This window comes from Poecilia formosa, unplaced genomic scaffold, assembly GCF_000485575.1.
Source record: "Poecilia formosa unplaced genomic scaffold, Poecilia_formosa-5.1.2 Scaffold144, whole genome shotgun sequence".
Classification (NCBI taxonomy): Eukaryota; Metazoa; Chordata; class Actinopteri; order Cyprinodontiformes; family Poeciliidae; genus Poecilia; species Poecilia formosa.
The window spans coordinates 1,588,252-1,616,216 of NW_006800083.1; the positions used below are offsets into that span (position 1 = coordinate 1,588,252).

The following is a 27,965-nucleotide window of genomic DNA, read 5'->3' on the forward strand; positions in this document are numbered from 1 at the left end:
GTTGAGCTTGTGTAATTGATGTTTGTTGTTTCCCACTGTACGTGAACGCAACACAACATGTGAAGCGCGCCAGAAGCCACGCCCCTTTATAGTAGGGCGGGGCGTGTGGCCGCTGCCTGGTTTCTGTTGATGTCAAAAAGTTACACAAGCTGAAGAGGGGAGAGGTTTTACAAAAGGGCGGTTTCACAACTGTCATCACGGCTTCACACCTACATTCATCGGTTCTACCTGTGGACAGGGAGCGCTTCTTCAGAGGAACACCAGCCTGCCATCAGCGGGGGATCATTTTATGTAACCCACTCCTCCACGTTTTCTCTTTTCACGGTAATCGTGTGATTTCTGCAACCCTCCACCCAATATTCCCAGTGAGCAGTGAATGCCAGGCAACAAGCGGCATGTTAACGTGATCTCGTTGGCTCCGGGTCTCCAAAATATCTCTCTGTGTCGTCCGTCTGTCTGGCCCGTGGATCTGTGGTTGGCTCCCGCCGCCTTCACGCCGCTCTCACTCACCGTGGACTGCTTTGGCCTGTTGAATCATCACCCTCGCAACATCTACCAGCATCTCAGCCATGGAGCTCAGCTCTGTGATTTTAACCACCGGGAGCTCGGTGGCCCTGTTCAAGCTGGTGAACGCAGGGATCGGCAGGCTTCACATCCCGGAGTCAGCCAGCAGGAATTCGTGGAAATGGAGAAATATCTCCACATCCTTCGTGCACAGCTTTATCACGGCGATCTGGGCTGTGCTTTGGTAAGTTTTTCAAGTAGCGTTTAAAACTCGCAATAGTTTAGCATCTCTGCCATGCATGTTGTCGCTAAATCGGATTTGCGGCTCTAGATATTCCCGTTATTCCACTTAAAGAGACTGACGTGGTGCAGAAGGAATTTTACACATGCATGGCACAGAAATATTTGGATTCCCCAAAGTCTCTCAGTTTCAGCTTTAAATTGCGCTTATTGGAACCTGTGTTTGTCGTTTCAGCTTTTTCCGACATCCACAGATGGCTGAGGATCTGATAGAAACTCACTCTGTGTTTTCACATTCATTGGTGTCCCTTTCTATTGGTGAGTAGCTTCTGAAATGTAATTAAATACAGTTATGGCGGGAGGGTATTGTTTACCCTGCTCCCATTCTAAAGTAAGGTGGGTAGAGCACTTAAACGTTGCACTATTTGAACATATTTTAACTCAAGTAAAAGTAAAACAAAATTCAAGTACGACTAGTAAAAAAGAAAGAGAAGTACAAATACATAAAATAATTTCATAATAACAAATTCAGGCAGAAGAAATTGGCTTCCAAATCCATTTTTTCAACTTATGTCTAATTAAACCAATGAACATGTGTTAAGAGAGGCTAAGGTACCTCTAGTAATAAAATGGTTATAAAATAAAATGGTTTACCATATATTCACTTGACCTCCAAATGACACATTAGGCACAGCAGAAGGACAATAGATTTAAATGACGAAGAGGTATCACTTTAACATAAATTATAGGGGTGTGTCTGGTGCATTTTTGGGTAAAACAAGCTTGGTCTTCATTCGAGAACACATGTAATTAAAAGTTACTTTCCATGGTTAGAGTAGTCAGAAATATTACACAAGAAAAACTCAAAGGTATGGTATAGCAAAACTACCCCTAAAACTTTTTAAGAAAGAGTTGCTTGTGTAAATATGACAATATCCGCCTCTGCCATGCTGCTACACCTGAACTCCGCGGGGCAGATGCCAGATGGTACAGCTGTTACACATTTGTCTTTCTGAGAGGTTGATGAAAAGATGGATTGCTTGTAATCCAACAGAAGTGTCTGAGATAAGTGATTCATTGAAGATCTAGCCATCTTCAGAAGCCATTCTTCTGAAAAGTATTGCTTCTGAAGGTGGTTAGATAAAAGAAGTGGGTGAGGATCTGAAAAGCAGCCAGTCTTGAAAGACAAACTTTTAAAAGACACACCGAGTATTGCACAAGAACTATGGAAAAGTCAAGAGGGCAATCGAAAGTAATATTATAACTTAAGTGTGACTCAAGAAGCTGTTTTGTAAAAATGTTGATAAAAGTACCGCTGTTTAAAATAGAAAACAAAGAATATTCCCACTCAACAAAGCTCGTCTTTCTTACAAATGAGGATAAGACTCAGTAGCCCTCTTTCGGTTAGCCAGGTAGGGGAGCCTTAGTCCACACTGCCAAGAAAACCCAATTACTCTGGTACTCTTGCATGAAGTATCTGTGGTGCAAAAAATGACAACAAATTATGCTACCTGTAGAGTTTGCATGAGGCTTCCTGGTCACTTCTTCACATCCTTTGACTTGCCTGAGCAACAGTGCATCCATCCACATTTACTCACACCAATGAAAGTTTTGTGCATGCACTGTCTGCTTCTAGTCCACAACCAGCAACTGATTTGTTTAATGTCATGTTTGATTTGTAATTGGAAACTGTTGTTTCTGTGATCCAAATCAGAAATAGCAAACATAAAAAAGCTGGCATTTTTTCTTGGAAAGTCAAATTTTCTGGGGATGTGCCGAGTTTAGAGTCCAACATTAGTAAACTCGTCTAGTTTGCACGTTAGAGAGTTTCACGTTTAATCAGATTCACAAATAGTATGAGAATCTCTACTCGTGATTGCATTCCTTTAGTGTTTCTGTACATCAAACAAATGCTTTTGTCAACATGTTATTAGCAGTAGTCAACACTGTATCTACATGTGACAAATCCCACTCGTTTCCAACTAGAACCAGACCGGGATCGGTTTCAGTGTCGTGTCTGAATCTGAGGAAAAATATCTTAAATCAGTAATAGTCTATGAGAGATGTTAGTGCTTTTATTGCCACCAGTCTTTGACTAAGTAAAAATAACCAACAGTCACCTGCTGGTTACTGCTCAGCCATAAATATAACATTTGCATCAGATGCACTGAATTTATTCAATCAGTACTGACTGCATCAGTTCATGGCGCCCAAACAAGGATGTTATTTTTGTGTTAGACGTCAAGGTGAACACATTCAACGCTCTCTGCAGAGTATGGGCACAGCGACCAGCTGATGGTTTTATTCAAATGTGGTTTGGTCGTATAGGGCCCGTTGAATGTGTTGGCACTGCACAGCCCTGATAACCGTCTATTTGTGCCTTGAGGGCACAAACAGGCAGTGGAGGGTTTCAGCACACAGAGCGAATTAATAAAGGCTTCTGCTCCAATGTGCAGCACCTTATAAAAATATTTACGCCCCCCGGGACTTTTCTACATTTTTCTCTGTCAGAAACTTCAGTTGAATGTGACTCCAACATGAAGTAGAACATAAATGTGAAGTGGAAGGGCAATCATACGTGGTTTTCCAACCCTGTTTTTTTTTTTTTTTTTTTTTGAAAAAAGTGAAAATAATTTAGTGTATTTATTTAGTGCCATTTCATAACAAACATCATCTCAAGGCACGTTACAAAAAGAAATCAATTCAATCCGATCACAAAGACGGATTGTAATCCGTCACAAAGACGGATTACACATGCAAGAAGATTACATGTGTTCTTTGATGGCAAGTTCAGTTTATTATTTAAAAATGGAAAATCTAAGGAAACCACTGGTTCGAATGATGGACTTTACAACATTCGCTCCTTCTGGAGAAACTTGTGTTGACAGTGGACTGTGGCTTACATATTGCGGTTGACTTTGTGGCAATCCCTCATACCAATCATGTTTGTGTCGACAGTGGAGAGGAAACCCCCAGTTTACAAAAAGAAACCTCACACACAGACACACACACACACACACATACACAGAGTAAGAAACACGGATGTGCTGTTCTAGAAGTATTTTCTTTGTAATTAAACAAAAGGTAAAGAGTTATTGTCAGTGGTAGCTCCTTCACAAGCCAGTTTTCAAGGTGTTGTAGGATAAAAAGAGTTCATGCAGTTAGTCCCAGCTAAAGTTTTGTCTGCCAGGAGAGAGACACGGGTGAAACACAGAAAGACAAGGCCAAACGTATCATCCAGTGAAAGAGAATGTTAGATTCTTAGTAGCAGCACCGCGGTCAATGTCTGAAGGGTTCACAGAAAGGATGTCTTTTGTCAGATGAGGAAAAAACAACTTTTTGGTATAGCTTCAAAATTAAACCCTGTATATCACTTTAAACACACCATTTCCACAGCAAAACATAGAGGTGGCACCATTATGCTGTGGGGATACAGCAAAAAGCACTTCTGTTTTCCAACTTTGTGTTGGTCTACTACATGAAATCCCATTTAACAAACATTAAGGTTTGTGTTTCAAGGGGAAAATGTGTTTGCCTGTTGCTGCACACTATAAGAAAGTCATTGTGTTTGATGCATTATGAAAGCATATAAAGCAACTTCTAAATAAATTATGCTTCTTTAATGAGGAATCTCTAAGTGTAAATACCTTTACAGTCCATCTAAGTCCTTTAGTGAGCAGTCTTCAAAAGAAAACTCAGCATCTCGATGGCAATCATGCAGATTTTCTTTTTGATAACTCTCCTTTCAGCCAATTTTTTTTTAACTAAACTTCCCTGGTTGTTTTCGATAGTGAACATTACAACCTGTTCTCGAACTTTCATGCAATTAAAGTTTGCCAAAGTTTATTAAAATTCCTCAGACCTAGGAGCGCATGTCCAACTATTTCCTAAAATATCAACTTGTCCTGTTTTTTTTTTTTTTCCCTTTCTCTCAGTATTACTTATGACCATCTAAGAGCAAATATCTTTTCTCCTCTTTTCCTCTGTTAAATAAACAATTGTTTGGAGGATTTATCTTATACATAAAGTGCTCTTGGAGATTCTCCGGATGCTTGATGTTCCTTTAGGACGCCCAGCCCTGTGTGCTGGAAGCAGGAGCAACAAGGAGCAGTAATGCTGTGTTGGTATGTGAAGCTCAGTAACGGCCATTATGATCCGTCCCAGGCAACAGGCGTAAACACTTACACTCGTGATGTCACCGTGCCAGCGATTGCGTCAGAATACGAAAAGCCAGTCCAACAATGCAGGCTGTCTGCATCAGAGATCAGTGGTAACAGAACAGAGCTGCCACTCACTTACATATTGCACAAGTACACAAGTGCTTCTCTTGACTCTTCCCATCAGAAAAGCGGCATGTTCCTGAAACCTCTGTTGTTGTTGTTTTTCTTTTAACATATTTGCTTAAATGTTTTCATCAAGCGGAAGACTTCTCAGTCACAAAAATAAAGACTTCTCCTTTTTGAGAGTGGAGACTTTGTCCATTACTTGGGACGAAATGTCCCAACCGTTGTTGTTTTTTCAATATGTGTAAGAAGTGGAAGGGCAGAGGTCAAGAGATTTTCTGGCCGGTTTTTGATCAACAATATTCCTTGAATCTCTGACCTGCTGATTCCTGTTTGTCTGATTCCAGCTTCTCTTTAAAAACTACAATTAGCAACAGACTTTGCTTCAAATTTCTTCCTAAAATTTTAGTAAAACATTGATTTTTTTTTTCTTCAAAAACAGTCAAAAAGTTACAGAGCTGCCTCTCTCTGTGTCACAGAAAAGTATTTATATATGGTTTGATTTTTATTCTCCATCCATCATTGATCAGGATCCATCAATCATCTCTTTTAGTCATTTATGAATTTATTGATCAACTATAAATAACACCAATAAATTAAATCATATCACAGATAAATCAATAATATTAATTTATTACCTCCCATTAATAAATTAATATTTAACAAATAAGAAAAGTAATCAATTATTTATTTTTTATTTATTTAGATAAATAATAATAACAAAACTCAAATCTGTCTTTTATTTAACTGTGTTTTTTTCTCTGAAACTTTTATCTTGGCGCTCATTTTTATTGTGATCCTAATCCCACTTTTTATCGATCAATCCTTATGAAATATGATAACCTCGTATCAAAGCAAAATAACTTAGTGACTATGTCTTTGTAGATTATATTTATTTGAGACACATTGCCACATTTCTTTTCAGTTGATAATAAGCAACCTGAAGCTGGTAGATAATAATTGGAATCAGTATACATTGACTAGGTTATCAAATTATATGAAATTATTGATATCAAACCGGTAAGAAATGGTGCCTGATTTGTCCAAGCAGGCTGATTTTCTCTCTCTTTTTTGTTTTGTTTATTTCTGTGTTTATATGGCAGTGAGTCGGGAGAAAAACGAGCTAAACTAACGCATTACAACCTGGAGACTGTGCAAAATTTATACCATCAGAATCACATGGTGCGCATGGATGTAATTTTTATAAATGGCCTAAGTTAAAGTACATGTGATGCAGTAAAAAGACAACTTTATTCATACTTGGAGAAACAGAAAAAACTTTGGTTGCACAGTTGGTGAAAGGCTGATGTCCTAATCAGATTTCCCCGTCATTCCAGCAGTGATCATGCGAGTCATTTATTTGCCTGAACCCATGTGGTTTTGACTAACCTGTTTAAGGAAGAAAAGCCCCGATCATGTGCGCATGGTGCTTGTGTAAATATGTTGACCACTTTAGAAATCGCAAGTCTCCTGAAAAGAAGAAAAGCTGCTTCTTTTATCTATTTTTCTCCACCTTATCTGCTACATGCAGGATTGCAGAGTAGGCTGTAGTTTGGCTTCAATCCCAGGTTGCACAAAAATAATTTTTCACCTTTGAGAAGACAAAATTGATGTATGTTTTTCTATCTCACTTGCATGTAGCCACACCTGCATGCTCTGTTTAAATATAGATCAGGTATGACTCATTATTTTTTTTAAAAAGTGAAAGACTCATGACAGCTCAGTATGACGATCATGAACTAAAATAATACGACTTTATTTAATCAGTTTTCTTTTATAATGTAATATTTCTAACTTTGAGTCATTGTTAGCTGTGGATATTTTTAGGAACAAGTTTTTATTCCAAATTAAACTCCAAATGTTAAATTCCATGATGAAATTCAAAATAAGTGCAGGGGCTTAAAAACTGTTTCCTGAAGTCAAATAAAATAAATACTGTTTAAATTTAGCTGTAGCTACAAAGTAAATGTAAAAAAAATATTTACTGTCCTTCCATCTTTTAAAAGTAATTAGCCAAACCTAGATACTGTGGCAGAAGGCACTGTAACTCTTTCAGTTTCTGGCTAACTTGGGTTGCGTTCACACTGCCGCTTGAAGTGACCCAATTCCGATTTTTTTGTCAATTTTTTTTACAGTGACTGTTCACACTTCCAAACATATGCGACCTGTATGTCACCTCTGAACGGGCGTGAACGGGCAAACCACCTGAAAGTGTCCCGCATGCGCAGTAGAGGGCGCAATAGCGTCAGCGTTCTCAGTGTTATGCCAACCGCCATAAAAAGAAGAAGTGCTCAGTGTTCGCGGAAGTAAACATGGAGGAGGCTAACGGTGGAGCTTAGCTTACATGACAGGTGTTATGTAAATGAGTAATTATTGAAGCCATTCAACTCTGTATTTATTTTATGTTGATGTGCCGCAGCAATCTGATTGGTCTGATTGGAGTTACTTGCTCCACGCTGGGATCTCACACAATTATTCGCTGAAGTTATTCTTTAAATACATCTAAAGAATAACACCTGGGCATAACACCGGACGTTTCGGGGAAGTGAAATCATGGAAAAAATAAAATATAAAAAATCCTGCACGCACAGGGTAAAAAAAGAAATGTTTAATGGACCGGTTTGGATCAGACAGATCCAACTGCCCGATGAACCAGCGCAGATTTCTCTGCAGATCGTAACATGCGCAGTTCGGCTGTACAACCAACACGGTTGTACAGCCACTCCTACTTATATTTTATTTTTGATTCCACAGTCATATTTTGTTTTTCTAACTCATGTTTCAGAAATGGAACAATCGTGTAAATATTTTTATCTGAAAAAATGTTATGTTTTGAATGTGAGGTAAAACATTCATTCATCATTCACTTTAACCCTCAGCCCCCTGTGAGTATCCCTCCGAACAGGTGCCCTCACAGAGGGTAACGTTTCGGACGAAACATTACCCGAATCGTTCGCCAGTTGAACATCGGGGGCGAGCGGGTTAACGCCCCTGGGCAGATCGCCAGCACATCCCAGGGGGAACATAGAGACAGACAACCATGCACACACATTCACACCTAAGGAGAATTTGGAGGGACCCCAATTAACCTGACAGTCATGTTTTTGGACTGTGGGTGGAAACCCACGCATGCACAGGGAGAACATGCAAACTCCATGCAGAAGCGTCCGGGCCGGGAGTCGAACCCACAACCTTCTTGCTGCAAGGCAACAGCTCTACCAACTGCGCCAACTGTGCAGCACGCTGTAAATGCCTAAAAATACTTTTAAGTCTTATAATAATTACGTCATGAGGGAACACGTGACGCAGCTCGGACCCTGTGACGTGTTTGACCCATTCCATTCTGTTCTATGTGACAACAACGCCCTCTGGTGGTCTTGTTTTGTTCCTCCTACTCATGGACTTTCACTGGCGACATTCTGTTAAGTTCTCTCCGCTTTTCTGATTTGCTTGATGACTTTCAATTGCCCCTTTTCCACCGGCAATAGAAACAACCTGGTTCGGTTCGGCTCGGCTCTATTTCGGAGTGATCGCGTTTCCACCGGCCCTTCTTGGCTCTGTAGCAGTATGCCGCCTCCTGGTGGTGGGGATGGGGGTGTAGCGGACGCAGAATAGTGACATTTGTCGAATATCAGTGACGTTCAGGTCGGATGAATGCAATCGGAAACGTATCTGATTTGGGTTGCATTCGAAAAGAATCTCACCTGTGCTGTTCAGACTGTCATGAAAAGATCAGATACAGGTTGCATTACGACAAAAAAAAAAATCGGAATGGGGTCACTTCAGGCTGCTGTGTGAACCCAGCCTTGGTTTCCAAACAAGGTTATCTCAAGCTGTTGTCCCACAGTTTTTTTTCTTGCTATGCGTGTGGCCATATTGGAAAAGACAGTGTTTCATGGTTCGTAATCTAAAGAAATTAGAATTTTTGTGGACAATCAAGTCCTTTTATGACTTTGAAGTAGATGTGTTGTATTTAATGGTAAGCAGGACTTGTTACTAAAGCTACAGCGCTTCTATATTTATCTTACGTCTTATTGGAAGAAATTTAAGCCAAAGGTCGATTTAGTGGTTTTAAAAGCATGCATTTTTAATACTATGGTATACATTTTACATTGGACACCGCTGAACTGCTGTCCAAAGGTAGCAGAAACATGCGACCTCTGTGGCATCAGGTGGCTGTGTTGTCTTGTCTTGGGTTTTTCTTGTCATCTTTTTTGGCCACATCACGCTTAAATTGTCAAATTTCCCCTGTCACCAAAACCTTCAGTCCCTTCATTCCTCCCTGCCCCTCCTAACACCAATTCCTCTCTTTTTTTCTTTTTTTTTTAACACCGGTATTCGTAAAAGCTGTCTCCATGGATACAGTTGGTGGCGAGAAGCGGGTGGTGGATATGAATAGCCTCTCTCTAGGAAGCCTCCTGGTTGCCATCGTCATGAAAGCAGCCCCTCTAGCAGCCTGCCAATGCTCTCGATTAGCTCAAAGCTGCCTGTGTCAAAACAACTTGTTGGGTTTTTGGTTTGCTTATGAATTGCTTTGATGGCATAAACCTTGACCGAACTTTCTCTGTCCCAACAGGTTACTTCATCTATGACTTCCTTGACATGGTGTGCAACCAGAAGCTGAGTCAGTCCTGGGAGCTGCTCTTCCACCACGTCGTGGTAGGTCTCTCAGCCATTGAGAAATAACTTGGGATAAAATGCCTTATGCTGTTGCAATATATTTTTCACTGGGTCACCCTTATTGTTTCAACATTGTGCAATTACCCATTGTTTAAATTAGATAATGCCGCTCTTGACAGAAGCAGTGTAAAAAAATAACAATATTCTAGGAATAAAAAGACGGTCTCTCTACAGTGTGACCAACCGCCCCACCTCGACCCATTCAGTGTCTTTTCACACCCTCCGACCATTAAACTCCACCCAGCCTCACCCAGTTCTTGCCTTCGCTCCAACCACTCTTTAGTTATCAGATTCCAGAGAAAGTCAGCCGTTTTTGTCACATGGCGGCTCCTCAGCACGCTGCCATGTTGACATTTTAGATATTTTCCTGGTGGAGGAATTGGGTTACACTGAGGAAAATAACTGTGGAAATGACCTAAGGCGAGGGTTCTGTGTGAATTTACTTTTCCACCTTTTGGTTTTGTGACCTACATCCAAGGCCATGCTGATCTTGATTCTGCTGTTGCTGTGCAGTTATCACCACGCAAAAATGTTTTTCCTTTCTTCCTTGTGTCTGTGCTTTACTGCTTCGTCTCCTTCTTTCCTTTTATCCTCACCCTTTTCGTTCCTTGCTTTCCTTACTTGTGTGAACATCCTTCTGTCTGAACTTCCTGCCTTCATTCATTCCATCCCTTTTTTGCATCTTTTTTTCCTCCTCCTCTTCTTTAATTTATCCTCCTTTCTTCCCTTCTTGTTGCTTGGACCCAATAGTGAGTTAACACAACACCAAAACTGCAAAATGATGAGTCTCATTTGGTGAACAATGATCTGGTTTTTCATCCTTGCATATTAACATTCACTGTATAAAAAATGAATATTTAAGTCTGACATTTAGTAAGACTAAGTTCATGTTTTAGATCAGCTAAGAATAGCAAATTTATTACCATTTTCTTAAAGCCACAAAAACATGACAGTCTTTTTTATCTATATATATTTAGTAATTGCTTTTTTTCCAAAGTCAGAAGTTTACATACAGTTAGAATAATATTGCTTTAAGCAGTTTGGTGAAGCTCAGATGATGTCATGGGTTTGTAAGCTTCGCATTTGAGTGAAATGGAGGAATGCCTGTAGATGTTTTTTTTTTTAGAGCAAATCCTTAAACACATTACTTCCTTGTATTTCATCAAGGAAGAAGCAAAAGAAATCAGCCAAGATATCAGGAAGAAAAGATTAGTTTACGCTTAGGTACACGTATTTCTGACTTTGGTGCAAGTATAAAGAACATGGGAATGTCTGACCAGGTCAGGCAGGAGATCGGTTTAGTGTGAAACCTGCAGCTTCCCGTCATTAAAATATATGCATTATGATTTTGCCGTAAGTCTCAGCTAAATCAGTCTGATGCCTGAAAAATCCCCGCTGGTGAAGTTGAGTGTGGTTGGTTGTTTTTAAGATGCAAACCATGTGTTTGTTTGCCCTTGTACAATGCCCTTGTAAAACTTGACAGATTCACAGAGAAGATCGCTTTCTTGCTTTTCTCTGAAAGTTTGGACCCTCCTCGCCCCGACTTCCGGGTAGACTTGTGAATGGGCTTTTTTTTTTTGGCACAGCCAGCTGGCTTCAGATTGTCATTAGAGCGTGGGAGGGATGGAGACTCGTCTCTCATGGCTCTGTGGGCTTCTCAGAGGGCTCCCTCTCTCTCTTTACCCTCTTTGGTGCCCTTTTGTACCATCTCTCATTCATGCTTTCCTGCAAGGTCAACTGCTGGATTTCAGTGCGAACGCATTTCCATGAATGTTGTGCATGTCTAGATGTAGATCGACTTCAGTTTTTATGCTTTGCATCCATTTGTTATAAATTTGGCAGGTTACTCCCAAACCAACGTGCAACATCCCTGTAGTGTTCATTTCCAATAGTTTCCACCAAAAACCAGCTGGTCATGCAGTCAGCAGCCAAGCTGACCTGGAAAATTTGGTGGTGAAAGAAAAATGTTAGGATCTGTGTCAGCAGTGGGAAAAATGTTTTACTTTCTTTCTAATAAATTGACTTTGCTGACATATAAACAATCAGCACAAGCTGCAAAGGTTTGCTCCCACTTCTGTTTCACACTGTTGGAACATTGTGTCCCATTGAGGGTCACGATTTTGTATGGTACATAAAATTGCTGCTATATTGTAAAGGCAGCAAGATTAGTACCTTAAAGCTTCGGCTGATTTCTTGCTCATGGCCACTCCCTGTTTGAATCATGTAACCGTAATCCCATAATTTATATTATCGCCCTTTAACTCCCTGTTTAGGTTGTTTCCTGTAATTTGCATGTAACGATAGCTGTGCTGAATCTTCATGTCTGAAATCTCCTCAGAGTTTGGCTTGTTTTACAAGCAAACACTGAACCAGCATGCAGTCTGAGGCGAGATTTGCTGATCGCTGTTATTGCAGTCCAGGAGAAATAACAGTCGAATATTCCATGGAAAGTTTTTTTTTCTCAGCTCCTGTGTAGCATAACACTGTGCTTCATTTAGGAAACAGGAAGACCTGAAAACAGAAATAGTGTTTCTTCTTCTTGCAGATTTTGTTCAATCTTTTGGTTTATCGCATACGATCCCATTTAAGCACAAAAATGTTTGGGGTGGAAACCTGGCCTCGTGGTACAGTGGGTAAAAAAATGACACAGAGTTTCCTCCTGGAAATACTGAGCTTGTAAATAAAACAAAAATGTAGGAAGAGTGATTCCATGCAGAGGCCAATTACAGAGAAGAGGGAAGCATGTGAGTAGCAGGAGCAGCTATATCTAATTTTCTTATTTTTGAAAATCGAATCATGTACAAACGACACAAATCGTTTTCGTCCCTCTGCTTCTCAGTTTTCCTGCGATTGGACATTTCACAGTAACATCTATATGAAGTTATGTCGTATGTTTGCATATGTGTTGCTAAAGCAGTAAAATCTGGACTCTAGATTAATTAGGTCAGTGGCTTCTCATCTACTCCGAAGCTAAAGCAGATTACAGGCTGTAAGATACTGATTACTAGTCTTCTAGTATTTCACCATTATTTAGAATTACATGAGTTTTGCATTTGATTGCACAAGTAGCTTTTTTTAAAATCATAAAAGAAAAAAAAAAGATGCTTTGAAATACCTGAGGGAAGTGACTAATTTATTCCGAATAGCCACATACTTTTTAAGAGTGATTTATGATGCACAACTTCTGGGAATTATGACATAGTTAGAAAAAGTTTTAGTCATGCTGTTTTCTTAAATCTTGCTCAGATACTCTAAGGTGCCACCATCATTAGACTTTTAGATTTGTTTTGGTGTTCTGTTCTTCTTCTTGGGTAAATGGTATGCGATGATGTCAAAACAAATGCGTTTTAAGAATCCAGCTGATCTTGTGTTCGTAACGTAGAAACAATCTTAGCTGCTTTTTTTTTTTTTTTTACATCTGCTTCTTCTGCTCAACACCGGCCTCAGGTATGAATGTAACTCATTTCTGTTTACGGGGAATGAAAATAGATTTCTGTTTTTCTCTTTGTGTGAGGGGTGTAAAGCTGTCCTGTGTTGCTGTCGGAGAATACTTGGAAACACCTTGTTGGTTTGTTATTACTGGAAATCAGATCCTGTTCACATTTGTACCTGAGGAACCAGATTAACGAGAATGGGTCTAACGTTTTTCATTGCCTCACCTCCTGCTTTCATGTTATGCCCTGCAGAATTAAGAATAAAAAAACACTTTCCACAATATTTAATTTTTTAAAGGCTTGTTTGGTCTTTAGTCTTTATTTTTGCTAACCCATTATATTTATGCAACACATCAAGACATGCTATCATTGCTTTAAAAGTTTTTTGTTCATTTTCTTTCCCGTTTGCAGTTCCATCTGAAATGATTTAGTCTCTCACACAATATTAGGCTTGCAGGCAAAATCCAATTACGGTAATAAGCCAATTACACAAACGGATGAAACTGTCCATTTTATAGCACATTTAAAACAATCAAATGTCAAAAACAAAGGAAGACACGACAAAATTTATGAAGGGAAGCATAAAATTAGAACCTTGCATAGATAAAACGTATAATAGGGTTTTAGTGAAATTCAAGACTTCACACATACTTTAAATAGTAAAGGTTTGACAGTAACATTTCGTTGGCTCAAAAATAATAATAATGAGTTACAGAAGAGTTCGCTGCACAGAAAGGGAAACGTTTTCATTTCATTTTTACAATCTCAGTGATTTACAGTATTTTTTTATTCTTTTCTTTGCTCTGCATCATCTTGGAATCTCCAGCTGTTCATTTAGTATTTATGTGGTAGTTTTTGCCGCCCTACACATCCATGTAAGTCCAGCTGTCTACATACTATGGGAATTGTAGCTCCTCCTTGTTGACCCACATTGTGGTGAGCCACACCTCCTGGAATGAAGGTTTCTTCACCACATCTCCAGTGTCAACATATCACAAGCTGCTGGGAGCTCCTTTTTGTCCTTCTAGTTGAAATATGAATAACACAAACAGCAGATTGAGCTGACTTGACTTGAGCAGTTAAAAGAAAGAAATACATATTCAGTCACAGCAGCAGAAACGACATTGAAAGAAGTAGCTTGTCTCTTGGGTTTCTCTTTGGCACTCAGAAAGCAGTTCTGATGGCCACACTGTCGGACAGGATCACTGTCTTTGCATTTGTGTACCACCCGGATTGTCTTCAAACAAAGCTTCATGAAACAAGGGTAGATACCAGATGCACGTCTTTAAATATTAACCCAGCTGCACGGTCTTTAAACAGACTAAGAAAAACAAACCAGGCTGCTTTATTCCCACAGACCTGACCTCTCTCTTGAACCTTATAAGAAGTATCCAAATGAACGCAACTATTTGCTTTTACTAATTTCTCTGCAGCAAAAAATATGAATAATTGAGAGAAGCACTTAAGATGCAGTTAAATCAAAGTAGCATCCACATCAGTTTCTGTAAATAATAAAAAAAATAAAAATAAAAAAAAATACACCCTCAGATTTACGCCTGTGGACATGCAATGGCTGAAAACGCTAAAAAGAATTTGAGAAATTTGCTTCAGCTGAAAACAATGCACAATTCTGCCTCTCACACTTCAACAAACCCATAAAAGAGACGTAGAATGTGCCTCACCCCGCCCGTACACCGCCATATGCAACACATACCGTATTGTTCTCCACCCTCGGATCCTGGTCAGGCTTCCAAACATTTTCTCTCCTTCTTACCCGAACACCTACTCTGCAGCGTCTCCCGTCCATATATATATACTACATACATCTCTGCATCTGGTTTGGATGAAAATTAGTTTTTCTTTTTTTTTTCTTCTCATAATATTTTAGTTGTGTCACATTGAGCAATTTGCTTGTTCAGTGTTTCATGGGGTAAGAAATATTTTGTGGTTGTCCAAGGAGCAAAAATAAAAAAATAACCACATATTTATACGCGTCGTTGTTTCTGCTGATCGGGATGCTTTTCGAGGTTTAAGCTTTTTTGAGTAGGTCGGTTTTGTGCAAATCAACAATAAAATAACCAAACTGTACATTTTATTGTAAAAAGGCTTTTCTGATCAGATGAACACAAGTGGGAATTTGAAAAATAATTTAAAACCATAACTTTGTCATTTGTTGGACAGTAAAGTACAAGTGTCAGTGTCTTTAACCTTAAATTTTCTCTCATACACACTAAAACACCCAGACCAATGCGACCCATGGGTTCTCAAGTCAGTTAGTTAATTCACACCTGCATGTTGGATCTGTGACATTGCATCTCGACCTACTTCAGGTTTATACTTTATACCCACATACCTAACCATTGACAACCAGTTTATTCATTTTGGTACATGACCTCATTTTTGGCAGATTTTATTTGAAGTTGTACGTTCTTTGCCCTGCGATGGACTGGCGACCTGTACAGGGTGTAGCCCGCTGCTCGCGCGTTGCTAGGCACTAGCCCTCCTCACAACCTCACTAGTGATAAGCGTGTAAGAAAATGAATGGCTGTTCTTTGCCTGAGGCTCTGATCCCCATGTAGATGAGTTGATTCCTATGACATGGGAAACAAACCAAAACAAATCTTAGTGACGTCCTGCTAATGGATGTTTCTGCAATTAGATGTCAAAATGATTCTTTAAGTCATCGGTTTTCAAAGAACAAGTGAAATACCCTCAAGGCGTTTGTGAACTGATGTACACAGTGTCCCACAGAAGACAGCAACTTCTCATACAGGAAAAAGTTTGGCACCAAATGAATAAAAATTCAAAAGAACCAAACAGCGAGGTGGCAGAATGAGCAGAACCGGGTCCAAAGAAGCTGCAAACCAGGAACAACACCAGCCTAAAAGACAACAAGAAGTTATAGAAAGGAGGTTTTATTTGTTACTGGTTGGCATAGCAACTAGGAAAGCTGTGTGGATACCTGCATCCATCTATTATTGAGACTGGAAAACTGTGGGTGTGTTTTCCCATGGCGCCACACCTGATGACGGCAAACCGAAGTATAAAAGAGATGTTCGAAATACTTGGATGAAATCCAGCTGCTGCGGGATGAACCGGGGTCACAGCACGTAGTTTAAAGGCGTGTCGATGGGTGTGCCAGTAAGTCAGAGCACAATGCAGGAATAACCTCACATCAAAATTATGAAGTTGGCAGAGACATTTTTTATTTTTTTTTCACTGTTTGTATCTGGGGGGAAAAAAACATTCTGAGTCTGAGTTAAAAACTGATTGCTCCAAGTTTGGGTGATGTAAAGCTTAAAAACTGAATTCCTTCGCCATCCACACAGTCAGAACTATGTTGTATGCATGCAGTGTGCAATTTTTAAAGGTTTTATAAGTTTTTTATTAGAGATGCAGCAAATGGCTGTTTTTTTCTTTTACTGAATAAGCATCGTGGAACAGCGTGTCCCAAACCACATAATAACAATCAAACAGGAATTTCCGCACAATAAATCAGTGCCTCATCTTGAAGTCATAAATAGCCTGCCAATAAAAAATGTACTGATGGTGTCAACAGTGTCCTGAAAAATTCTGCTTGTTGTATTTGATAAAAAAAATAAAAAATGTTTATCAATTGTATAATAGTGGTAAATATCTTCCTCTTCGTCTGTCAGACCTTAGGGGTTCAATATCCCTCCATTTTGTCTTTAAAACATCTGGAGTTTTAACATGAAAAATGTGTGTGAAGCATATGACGGAGTGAGACGAGCCTCATCTGGTGTCAAGAGCTTTGTTTTTGGTACGAGTCTTTGTCCAGATGCATCTCTCGACTTTCATAACAAGTGATGAAATATTTGAGGGGCTTTTTTTTTCCCAGACTCACTTCCTGTCTGCTTCATTCATAAAAAAGTCACCGTTCAGTCATAGACGCCCTGCCGCAGGAAGACTAAAAATAATGCTTTGCCTTCATCTGATTATCCGGTTCGCTCCTCTAAATGAAAAGCCACGCAGTTCTAATCGACCGTGTTTCTTGTAGTAATAGTGTTTTTTTTTTTGTTTTTTTTGTGTACGTCTGTTGAGCTTCTCACCAGATGTGTGTGACGGAGAGGCTCTGAAGGGGCCTGTTGTGCAGCAGTCATCTGACTGGCCTCATGACAGCATTTAAGACCCCAAGATAACCTCTTGTCTCTTCTGGAACTTTGGACTTGCTCTGTGTGTCGTCTTTGCTGGTGTTTCCTACCTCCTTCTCTTGGTTTTTCTCTTGCGGAGTCGTTTTGTCGGACCTTACCGCCTACCAATCGTCCCCATTGTCCGCCTACAGTCATCATAAGGCTGACATCTCCGTACTGAGTTTCCTACTGCTTTTCTCTTCATTGCTTTTACTGGACGGTTTCCTGTCTGCTGTGAAGAACCGTTTCCTGTCCTGTGGCTGTAGCGTAGTGTAATGTGCTGAGAACAACCTGGCAGAAAGCCAATGTGAAGTGCATTAGTGCCCTAAATAATCAATCCATTCATTTTCTGCGCACACAAATGTAAAACCTAGTCACTATGCATTTAAGTTCACAGTTTTCCCAGCAGTGATTTATGTGTATTTTGTGAGCCTATGCCATAGTTAATCCTATCACGCCTCTAAGTAAACCATAAAATAATCAACTTGTTCACAGTTTACCATATGTAATCACCCCCTTTATTCTGATACCACTACGTAAATTGATCTTGTAGAGAACCCAAGAAAGATTTTCATTTTTATTTAATCTTTCATGTTAACCAGAAAGAAAAACTAATTGAGATTAAAAACCTAATTTACAAGAGCGACTTTGGCGGACGGTCACCAAGGCGCTCTGATCAGATGAGACCAAAGCCGAACTTTTTGGTCTAGATGTAAAAATTTATTTTGTGGCAGAAAAACTACAACTCTGAACTAGAGCTGTCACAATAACACATTTTGCTGGACTATATATTGTCACAGAAATTATTGCAATTAAAAATTATATTGTTGTTTTGAGATCATTTTTAAGATATATAATTATAAAGGCATAATATTGAGCGAGTTCAGCCTCTCAAAAACCAATAAACTTTAATTCTGTACAGAAGATTCAACACTGGAAATAAAAGAGAAACACAACCGACGCCATAAATAAATTGGATTATGAAGTCTGTGCAAACAAAATTGCTCTTTAAAAAAATGGAAATTGTCAAGCTCATTTTAATTTCTGCATGCAATTAGTTGATTAATGACGACAGGTTTAGTCTGAACACATCATACCCACCATGAAACATGCTTTTCTTCTGCAGGGAAAGGGGAGCTGGTTAGATTTGATGGAGCTAAATGCAGGATGATCTTGGGACAAAACTTTGTCTGCAGTAGAATGGTGTTGGAGCGGTCAAGACCTTAATCTATTCGGGATTTTTAAGCAAGACTTTAAAATTGATGTTCACAGAAGCTCTCAGTCCAATCTGACTGAGCTTGATCCGTTTTAAAAATGAAATGGGTTAAAATTTCAATCTCTAGATCCTCAACGGTGGTAAAAACTTGAAGCTATAGGAGCAGAAAAGCCAGGTCTGAAAGCTTTTAAATCAAGGCTGTTGAATAAACACACACACACCGTCTCTCTCACACACACACACACACACACACACCCCCCCACACACACACACACACACACACACGACTGTTGAAATGTGTCAGCTTCCTTCCACGTCACAGTAATTCATTACTTTTATTGCTCTTTAAAATACATTACATTAACATTTGCGGTTGTTACCTGACCACATGTTAAAGTGTCTCAAGTATTTTATGACCACTGAACAGCTTTGCACCAGGGAGAGGCAGCCATCAGCTCCACCCTCACACCTGTCTGAAGCATGTCTGCTCACACCCTGACACCTCTGACATCTGCTGCTGCTACAGCTTTAAGAGCCAGTATATGTGTTTTTTTTTTCTTTTCCCACTTACAAGGACTAGTAAAAAAAAGAATGAAAACTTCTTTGCGAGTTCCTCTGTTTTTATCATCGTAGGCATCATCCAGCATTTTGCTTTGTCATGTCGAACAAAAGGCTCGTGACTCTCGTCATACCTGTAAATCTCCACATTTTCAACTCGGGACAAGAGGAACTGGTTTGACTTCCTAAATATTCTTTGACATCATTGTTACTGTTGAAGAGTGAGAGACGAGTACGGTTGTTAACAAAGGGACACACATGTGACTCTTGCATCAGCCATTAGGAATTTTGTCTGACTTGCGGTAAAAAGTGTCCAACGGACTCCGATGTGAGAACGATGACTCGTCAGGCAGAGAAGCAGTGGGTGAACAGGTGCAACCACAAGAAGCATTTATCCCCCGAGTCTCGACTGCAGGTTGTCTCAACCTGAAACCACTAAGCACTAAATTAAATACACTCCATCGTTCAATTGTTTTGGTTTTTATAGTTAACATTATTCTGCAGATTTCTGATCTTTTAAGGTCCAGTCACAGCCTTTCGATAAAGTTCAGGTGTTCTTTTTCAGGTATTTTCTTGGAAATTGATTGCGTTTCGTATCATTTTCTTGTTTATGACCCGGTTTTATTTACAGAAGATTTAGCTAGACTGATTAGTTTTTGCTCGGCTCTATGCGTGCAAGGTGCACAGGTCATGTGGTGCAAAACGAGGCCAAATCACCACCCCTCCACCACTGTGCTCCGTAGCCGAAATGCTTTTAGTGTTTACCTGACTGACATACTGTGAGCAATTATACAGAAGCTCCATTTCAGCCAGGGTTTCAGACATCATGGGGTTCATTTAGATTCAACTTTGCAAGTCATGCTGCCAAATTCCTTCCAGAGAGACGTTTTTTTCTCCCAGCAACCTTTGAAAACGAGCCATACTTGTCCGTCTGTTTCCTGTTTGTACTGTCATGCACTTTAACCACCCGCCTGAGGCCTGCAGAGTCCCGAGTGCCTTTAATCTTTACGTTATCTGACCTTGAAGTGAATTAACTCTCTGATGTCCATTGTCAGGATGGCTGCAGATTGTCTTAAATATTTTCCACTTTTATGGAGATTAGCTTAACTCTTGCTTTCTAGATATTATGCTAAAGCCCACATTTAGCCACAGACCAACACAACTGCAGTAGCGAGGCTGCATAAGTTCAAACAAAGAGGTATTTGTTGTCAAAGTACTTCCACAGAGGATTTTGTTGAGCAGTCCAGGTATCACCTTTCTTTGCAACAATATCTCTCTTCTTCCGTTTCTTTTCTGAGATCCTGAAAGTTTAAGATTTGTCTGACTTCTAACCTGTCAGATACTCACTCCTGCATTTCACACCCTGTGTTTTCCCTCTGAAAGTGGAGGTCCCTCGCCAGGGTTTAGAGGAAGAACTAATTGAGCCCATGGGGAGGAAGATGCAGGGAACAAACATGCCTCATTGTTTTTCTGGAGAAGAATAAGAGGATTATATGTAGTTTTATTGTAAACAAATGTTTTACCGATAAGCAAAACAAAAATGTGAATAGTTTTTGTTGAAATGTTATTTAAAAAAATATGTTTACCTGGGTTTCTCCACAATGACAAATTAATAATTATATGACTAGTAATTTGATAGATGGCTTTTAAAAATTGAATGCTACAATTAATGTATGGAATTAGATTTAAGCTGGGTAATTTCCCATGTTTATGGGAGCATCACGGCACATCAACCTGAACGCCACATGTGCAAGCTGAAGCACGGTGGTGGCAGCATCACACTGTGGGGATGCTGTTCTGCAAGGAAAGGATGAATGGGGCCAATTACAGGGAGGAAAATCTGTGGCAGGATACATGAATAAATCCAAGCGCATTTGTTAGAACGGCCCAGTCAAAGTCCAGACCTAAATCATTTTGAGAATTTTTGATCAACCTCTCGATTTAATCTGAGCTTGAGCTGTTTGGAAAAGAAGAATCAATAAAATGTCCGCCTGTAATCCGCAAAGCTGATGGAGACGTGGCCCAAAAGAGCTGCGTTACAAGGTGGGTCTAAAACTTCAGTGGGGCCGAATGCAAACGCATGCCACACTTTTCAGATTTTCTTTTATAAAAAAGTGTTTTGAAACCCACTCATCCCACTCTTTTTTCTTTTTTTTTTTAACTTCCCAATTCTCCACCGTGTGTTTGCCGAGTTTATTTATGTTACGGAGGCTTTTGTGTGAAAGTCGTGTTCAGCAGAGCTTCATGCTGCAAAATCCACCTAATGCTGAATCAATCCCATCATGACTGATCCAGCGGCTCGCGAGGGGGATTACCGTGAGCCCCCTTCAGCGCACGGCGCTGACACCAGCGCTGACGTCTCTATTTTTGTCCCCACAATGGTGGACTCGCCGAGAACGCCGTAGGATAAGGTTTTAGGGACGTTTTCTCAAAGTTTTTCTGCAGGTGAAGGTTTATGGTCCTCCTTGCGGACAGACCTTGAAAACGTGACATATTACTTAAGTTAAGGGTCTTTTATCTCTGTGGGCCACTTTATCTGTGTTTATTGGCATTTGTTGAATTGTAGAACATCCACAGTAAAAACAGCAATAAAGCTAAATAAAGATAACAGCAAAGACGAGGAAAACATGTTATGCAGTCTTTTTAAGAAAGCATGAGAAGTGCATCATTTATTACCCTGCTTCTGAACAGCTTTGCTCCATATCGACCACATTATATACCAACTCAGTGCGTTATCAAGTCGTCCTATCTCTGGATTGTATAAGGGTTTGTTTGACCTTTGCAGTCTCGTGTTCAGTCTTGTTTTATAGACCAGATGAGACGTTGGATCCGGTTGGGTTTTGTGGTTGGGAGATTTGGCGCTCGGCTCCTCTGCGTGTGCATTTGCGAATGAACGGAGCGGAATGAAGTCTCTTGAGGTTTAGTCGTGTGGTCTTTGCCTTCGCTTCGGTCCCGACCACACGTGGATGTGTTGTTTTCATAACTGGACTCGCAGCCCTCCCTCGCATGATGTTTTTATTGTCGGTGTGCTGGGTTTGGTCTCTGAGGTCCAACTTTCGTAAACGGGAGTCTGAACCGATGAGCTGAGACGTATTTTCCTCGCTGTGTGAGGATGTTTGTGTATTTAGGGTACTAGGGAAAAAATTCAGCTTCACTGTTTATTGCATGTTTATTGCATGTTGCCATAGTAACCTCCTCCTGGTTGGGTTGGATGTTATCATTTCATCTGCATCTCTGTGTTGTTTGGAGTTTGTTCTGGTGTTTTCCCACGATAAATCACAACTGTTGAGAAAAAAAGTCGCATATTTTCAGTTTCTCTTATTTGCCTAGTTTTCATTGGCTGGATCGGACAGACTTTTTTCCCCTTAATGAATAAAATCCTCATTTTGCACTTTGTATTCCCTCAGGATATTTTTGCCTCGTATTAAAATTGAATTGACCATCTGAAATGTAGGTGTGACAATGAATAGCAAACAAAAGTAAATCTTTAAGGGATCAAATAATTTTTAAAACACTGGAAGAACTTTTTTCACTTAGAACTTAGAAAAATGCTTCTATTTTTATCTTTACTACGATGCTGTGTTTAACCACAATAAAGCCTGAATTGAACTGAATATATCTGTTAAATATGTATCAAATATAAAAACAAAATGGCACTATCTGCCTTTAGTTAGCCATCTAAATGTAGGACCCTATTATCTGTATTTTTATTTTTTACCAATTCCATTATATTATTTAAAAAAAAAAACATTTTCCACATCTTTCTATATCAACCCTGCGCTTTCCAAGCAGACACTATATAATACTCAAACGATAAACATATTTCTGTGGTCAATGATGGTTTGTTTGGTCGCTGGGTCAACAGATGACTAAACCTGCCGTTGTCTTCCTGACCCTCTCTGATAACAGGACATCCTGGCCTGAAGCTCAGATTCTGCTTCAGAGAGCCACTGGTTCTCCCACAGAGGAAAGTCACAAGATGCTGACTGACCAGCGGTATGGTTCCACTTATTTTTTGAAAACAGACATCTGTGCATAAGTTGCACAGCAGATTTCCCTAAGACGGATCGTTTCATTGAGTGGTTGCAGCTCTCTGGCTGCTGACGATACGACGTTTAACTTGGAGAGTTTGAAGTGTAAAGAAATGTCAAACGAGTCTATTTTATTTTTTCTCGGTATTTTGGTACAAATGCAGATCCGACTGTCATGTAGTACTTTGCTCTGCAAAATTATTTATGCTCTTATCTTTCCGTATTTGTTTCATGTTATAAACTTGAACTTCTGTGGGATTTATTGTGACTTTACATAAAACGCCAACACAAAGTAGCAAACAGCTGCAGATGGAGGAAAGTGTGGTGTTATTCGTATATAAAAATCTGAAATGTGTGGCATGCATTTTTATTTAGCCTTCCTAAATAAAGGCTAAATAAGTGACAAGGTTCGGCGTTGATTGGTTCCTGGCTCGGTCCAGCTCCATTGGATGGACTGTGTCTGATAATCAGTATTTAAGTTTCCACAGAGTTTTTATTGGATTTTAGTCTGACCTTTGATTTGTCCTGCTGGAAGGTGAACTTCTTCCTCCCTGACACCTCTTCCATGTGGGTTGGTGATGTGGTCAGGACGATACACGGTGTTAGTTTTCCTCCACACGTATAATTTAGGGTGTTGGCCAGAGAATGTTCTTTGAAAGACTTTCTGTGCCCCCATCATGGCAGCAAACTGGAATATTCTTTCTATTTGCCACTGTTCCGTAATTTGTTTTCTCTTGTCCATATTTTTGCTATGTTCCTTTTCCAGATTGAAGAGATGTTTAAATCTCAGGATGATGCTACATAGCTTAAATGATGACACAAACAGTTTAGTTGCACACTTTGTCAATGCAAAAACGTGCTTCCTTGCAGTGTGTGTGTGTGTGTGTGCGTGTGTGTGTGTGTGTGTGTGTGTGTGTTTTACTGCATACAATTCAAATAAGATAAAAACAGGTTTGTGTTTGCATATGGCAACGTTTTAAAAAGTTCAAGGTGTGTGAACATTTTTACTGGGTATTGTATGTCTTGCATTGACGTGACTGTATCTCTACAGCATTTTTTGTACTCTTAGCAGGTAAATTAACATTCCCCCCCTCTAGATGTTTAAGGTGTATGCAGGAAAGGCGGCACGCAGCTTAATGCAAACCTTTGAACCGTAATGTAACGTGCAGTATGGGATGATGTTTACTGCTCCTCACATGTCCTGTTGCTTAACCATCAAAACGCGGCACGTAAAGTCACGGCGGACACGCATGCATGAACACAAGTGGCCCGTTCAGCTCACGGTAAAGGTGGTCCCGTATGTCACAGCCTGCCTTCATCCCTGCTGTAAACGTCTCTCTTAAGGTGGTTCGGATGTCTGGAAGCTCACGGCAGCCGTGTGCTGACTGAATGAAGCCGCCCCACCTGTTGAAATGTGTTTCCATGTAAGCACGGCCGCCGTCGTGTAGATTTAGAGCTGCAGCACAGCTGCTGTGACGGTGTTGGGTAACGGTTTGCTCTCGGACTTTGTCAATAATCCGTTTCTGTCCAACTTTTCAGCATCGAGGCAACAATCAGGGAATGTAGAGTCGTCTGTTTACAAGGCTTAGGCGCCACCTGGTGGCGGTAATCTGTCCGTTACATCACAGACTTTCGTAAGCGCAGTTCAGCAGGAAGGAGTGGCAGGAGCTTTGACCTTCCAGAGGAATCACAGTGGATTTCAACAATACATAACTATAAAAAGCAAAGTCACCTCCTGCATCGGGATCATATCACAGGGTCATAGATTGCAACCTAATCAGAATACATTTCTCTTTGAAATGCACGCCGTCCCATTCGTATTTGTTGGTTTAATCTTCCAGAGTCAATTCAGACATAGAACAAGCGTTTTCTTATTTAAACTACTTCTTTAGAAGACTTTAATTTGTGCTTATTTTGTGTTTGTATCCAGGCCTAAAAGTAAATAATCAGCTTTACTGTTCTCCTCTCCATTCCAGGACTAATTTTAAAATCTTTTTTTTTTTTTTAGCATTTTCTAAGGTTCTTATCTAGTTTGGCTCAGGCTTTACATACACAGTCATTTTACATGATTATAGTGCATGTCAGTGGTCAGCAAAGATGGAGTTACAATGTGTGAGAGAGGCGTCTCTTTTCCAAGGTTTCCACGAGTCGGCCGACGTCTCCAAACTCAGCATGTTGAGGAGAGACTGAAAGCTTGGTCACAGTTAATTCACCATTTAACATAGGCGGATAGTTACTTTTGAAAGCTTTCATTCATCCGTAAAAAATGTGAAATGATCAGTTTAATATAACTTTTTGTGTTCAGTGTTTGTTCTTAATGTATATACAGAGGTTTAGAACATTGTGTCTTTTTTTTTTTTTCCCAATACTTCAGTCCAACTTTTCTTAGTTTGTGAAACTAACATTAGAAAAGCAAAGCCTGCAGGATGTTAACAGGAACTCTGACTTCCTCCCCCGCCTGTCTGCAGGTCATCACCTGCTTCGGCCTCTCCGTGGTGTCGTGTCGCTACGTGGGATTCTCCGTGGTGGCCCTGCTGGTGGAGATCAACTCGGTGTTCCTCCACCTCCGGCAGATCCTGCGCATGGCCAGCATGGCGGCGAGCACGCTCTACCGCGTCAACAGCATCATCAACCTGGGCACGTACGTGGTTTTCCGCATCAACACGCTGGCTTGGATGACCCGCTGGCTGGTGCTCAACAGGGACAAGATCCCCCTGCTGGCCTACACGCTGGGCAGCGTGGGCATGGCCATCATGACCGTCATGAACATCATCCTCTTCTGCCGGCTGCTCAGGAGCGACTTTTTAAAGACCAGCACCCGGGAGGCCAAGAAGGAGAAGGAGATGTAGAACTGCGCTCTGTTAGGACCCCGGTGGCTCGGATCCAGCGCTCGTTTAAGAGACGGAGATCTGTGCTGCAAATGTCGCCGGACCTCCTCTGACCTCGCTGGAGGAAACTTCTTCCCCTCAGCTGCGGGTTTTGGCATTAGAGCTTGTGTGCTTCACCTCATGAAGGACATAAGTCCTGTAAGTCCTGTAAACGTGTTGCCTACCAAATGCCTTAACGTCCCAACCAGAGTTTCGTCTCAAAAACGTAGCTGGGGATGAGCGCCACCTTTTAAACAGATCCTCACACAGCCACTGGGAACAGAAAATGTAAAATATCTTTAGTAACATCATAAATGTATCACTTAAGCCATCTAGTTTGCTTTAAACACATCATGCTGTTGATTTTTTTTTTTTTTTTTTTTTAATGATGTTTTTACCCACTGAGTAGATAAATCAGTAGCGCCCTGTTATGGTTTGACTTTGGCACTGCAGAGGTGAATGTGTTCTCCGCCAAATGTCCTCAACTAAAAACCACCTGCTACCTCAGAACTGGTTGCTAGCTCTCCCGCTTTGCTGACAGTGTTGATCACTTTGTTGAAAATCTACAAATGACTTGAATCAAAAACGTACGCGCGGTGCCCGCTCTCCACAGGTAATTTCAAGCCTTTTAAAAAAAAAGACCTTAGGATAATTTCCTCTCGTCTTTGCTGCGTTTCTCTAGCGATGAGCTTTGTTTGGTCCTTGTTGTTTCGCGCTCTCAGATGTTTCAAGCTTTATTTTTTTTTACTCTGACTCTGGATATGGGCAGGTTTAGTCGAGCACTGATTTTCGTGTAATCATTTCCCGACTCGAAGAACAGAAATATGCATCTCCCTTTCTCGAATGGCTTGCATTTCCCATTTTGAAGAGTAGCTGGGAGAAAATGAGCCTTTCTGCCATCTTTATACTCCAGAGACGGAGAAAGTCAAGACTTGGTATAAGATAGATCTTATAGATCCCAGTGATATCTGTTTTTATGCCATTCTGGACATAAAGGTGCAAAATATTAATCATAAATATCTTTAATAAAAGTCTAAATCACGATGCTACACTGATTAAATAAAGTTTTGATTGTTTATTGTAGTGTGGAGCACAGTTAGCAAACTTTTATTACCTTAACTTGGTTTGCAAAATCTCCAGTTTAAGCTGATTTAAAATCTACACGAGTCGTAAAATTATATTTTTACTTATTTTTCAAATTATTTTGCATTCAGACTAGATATAAAACTGAACTAAACCGATGAGTCAAATATTAAAATTACAGTCAGATGTGGCAAGTGAACAATAAAGGTTGCAGAAATCAATGTAAATAAACAATAATAGATTTTTTTTTTGTCCTTTAGAATCAAAGACGGAAAGAAAAAAGTCTGGAATATCAAAAACATTTAACTGATTCAAATTATAGAAGAAAATTTGCTTTTTTTTCCCATAGACTGCTCAGGAACCCTGTTTTTTTTTTTTTGTTTTTTTTTTTAATTAAATGAAGGTTGGACTTTTCTAAATTTTCTTGTGAAATCCAAGATGCATTTGATTTGGGCATTTTTACACACCTTAAATGTGGAGAGCGCCACATTTAACCTTAATGTAGAAGTAGAGCTTCTAGAACAGGAACGATTTCAGGAGAAGTGCTTCAAACAATAATTTAAGTTTCCTTCATGAGCAATAAATCAAATGACTTGATGGTGGATAAGAGCACGGCACATGCTAGCCAAGTCAACGCTACGGCGTTTGCAATGAAGAAAGAAAGACTGACAGAATAAAAACATCAATATTAGATTTTAACTCTAAAAGTTGCTTTGAATAATTAAGCCAACATCTATCAGATTTTAAATGAAGGGATTCTGAGTCACTTTCAGTGGGAATCACTGGAGTAACAGAAATGACTTTATTAAACTTTAATAGCTTTATAGGCAAATTAAATGAGAATTTCACCAGAACATTGTGGATTAGAGCATGACACTCCGTAGCGAAACTTTCATAGCTTTTATTTATTTATTTTTC

General features: G+C 40.0%; 1 protein-coding gene across 1 annotated transcript; it reads left to right on the plus strand.

The window, feature by feature from the left end:
• On the plus strand, positions 1 to 27,305 carry tlcd2 (TLC domain containing 2). Its single transcript, XM_007563088.2, has 4 exons — positions 1 to 748; positions 980 to 1,062; positions 9,604 to 9,686; positions 25,566 to 27,305. The coding sequence occupies exons 1-4, from the start codon at positions 570 to 572 to the stop codon at positions 25,944 to 25,946; spliced, it is 726 nt and encodes a 241-aa protein (XP_007563150.1). The 5' UTR covers positions 1 to 569; the 3' UTR covers positions 25,947 to 27,305.
• Positions 27,306 to 27,965: the final 660 nt, after the last annotated feature.

Excerpts from the sequence above, each read along its gene's own strand:
- tlcd2 (XM_007563088.2), top strand. The coding sequence starts at position 570 with ATGGAGCTCAGCTCTGTGATTTTAACCACCGGGAGCTCGGTGGCCCTG. Across the intron at positions 749-979 it reads GCGATCTGGGCTGTGCTTTG|CTTTTTCCGACATCCACAGA; the intron begins GTAAGTTTTTCA and ends TTGTCGTTTCAG. Across the intron at positions 1,063-9,603 it reads ATTGGTGTCCCTTTCTATTG|GTTACTTCATCTATGACTTC; the intron begins GTGAGTAGCTTC and ends CTGTCCCAACAG.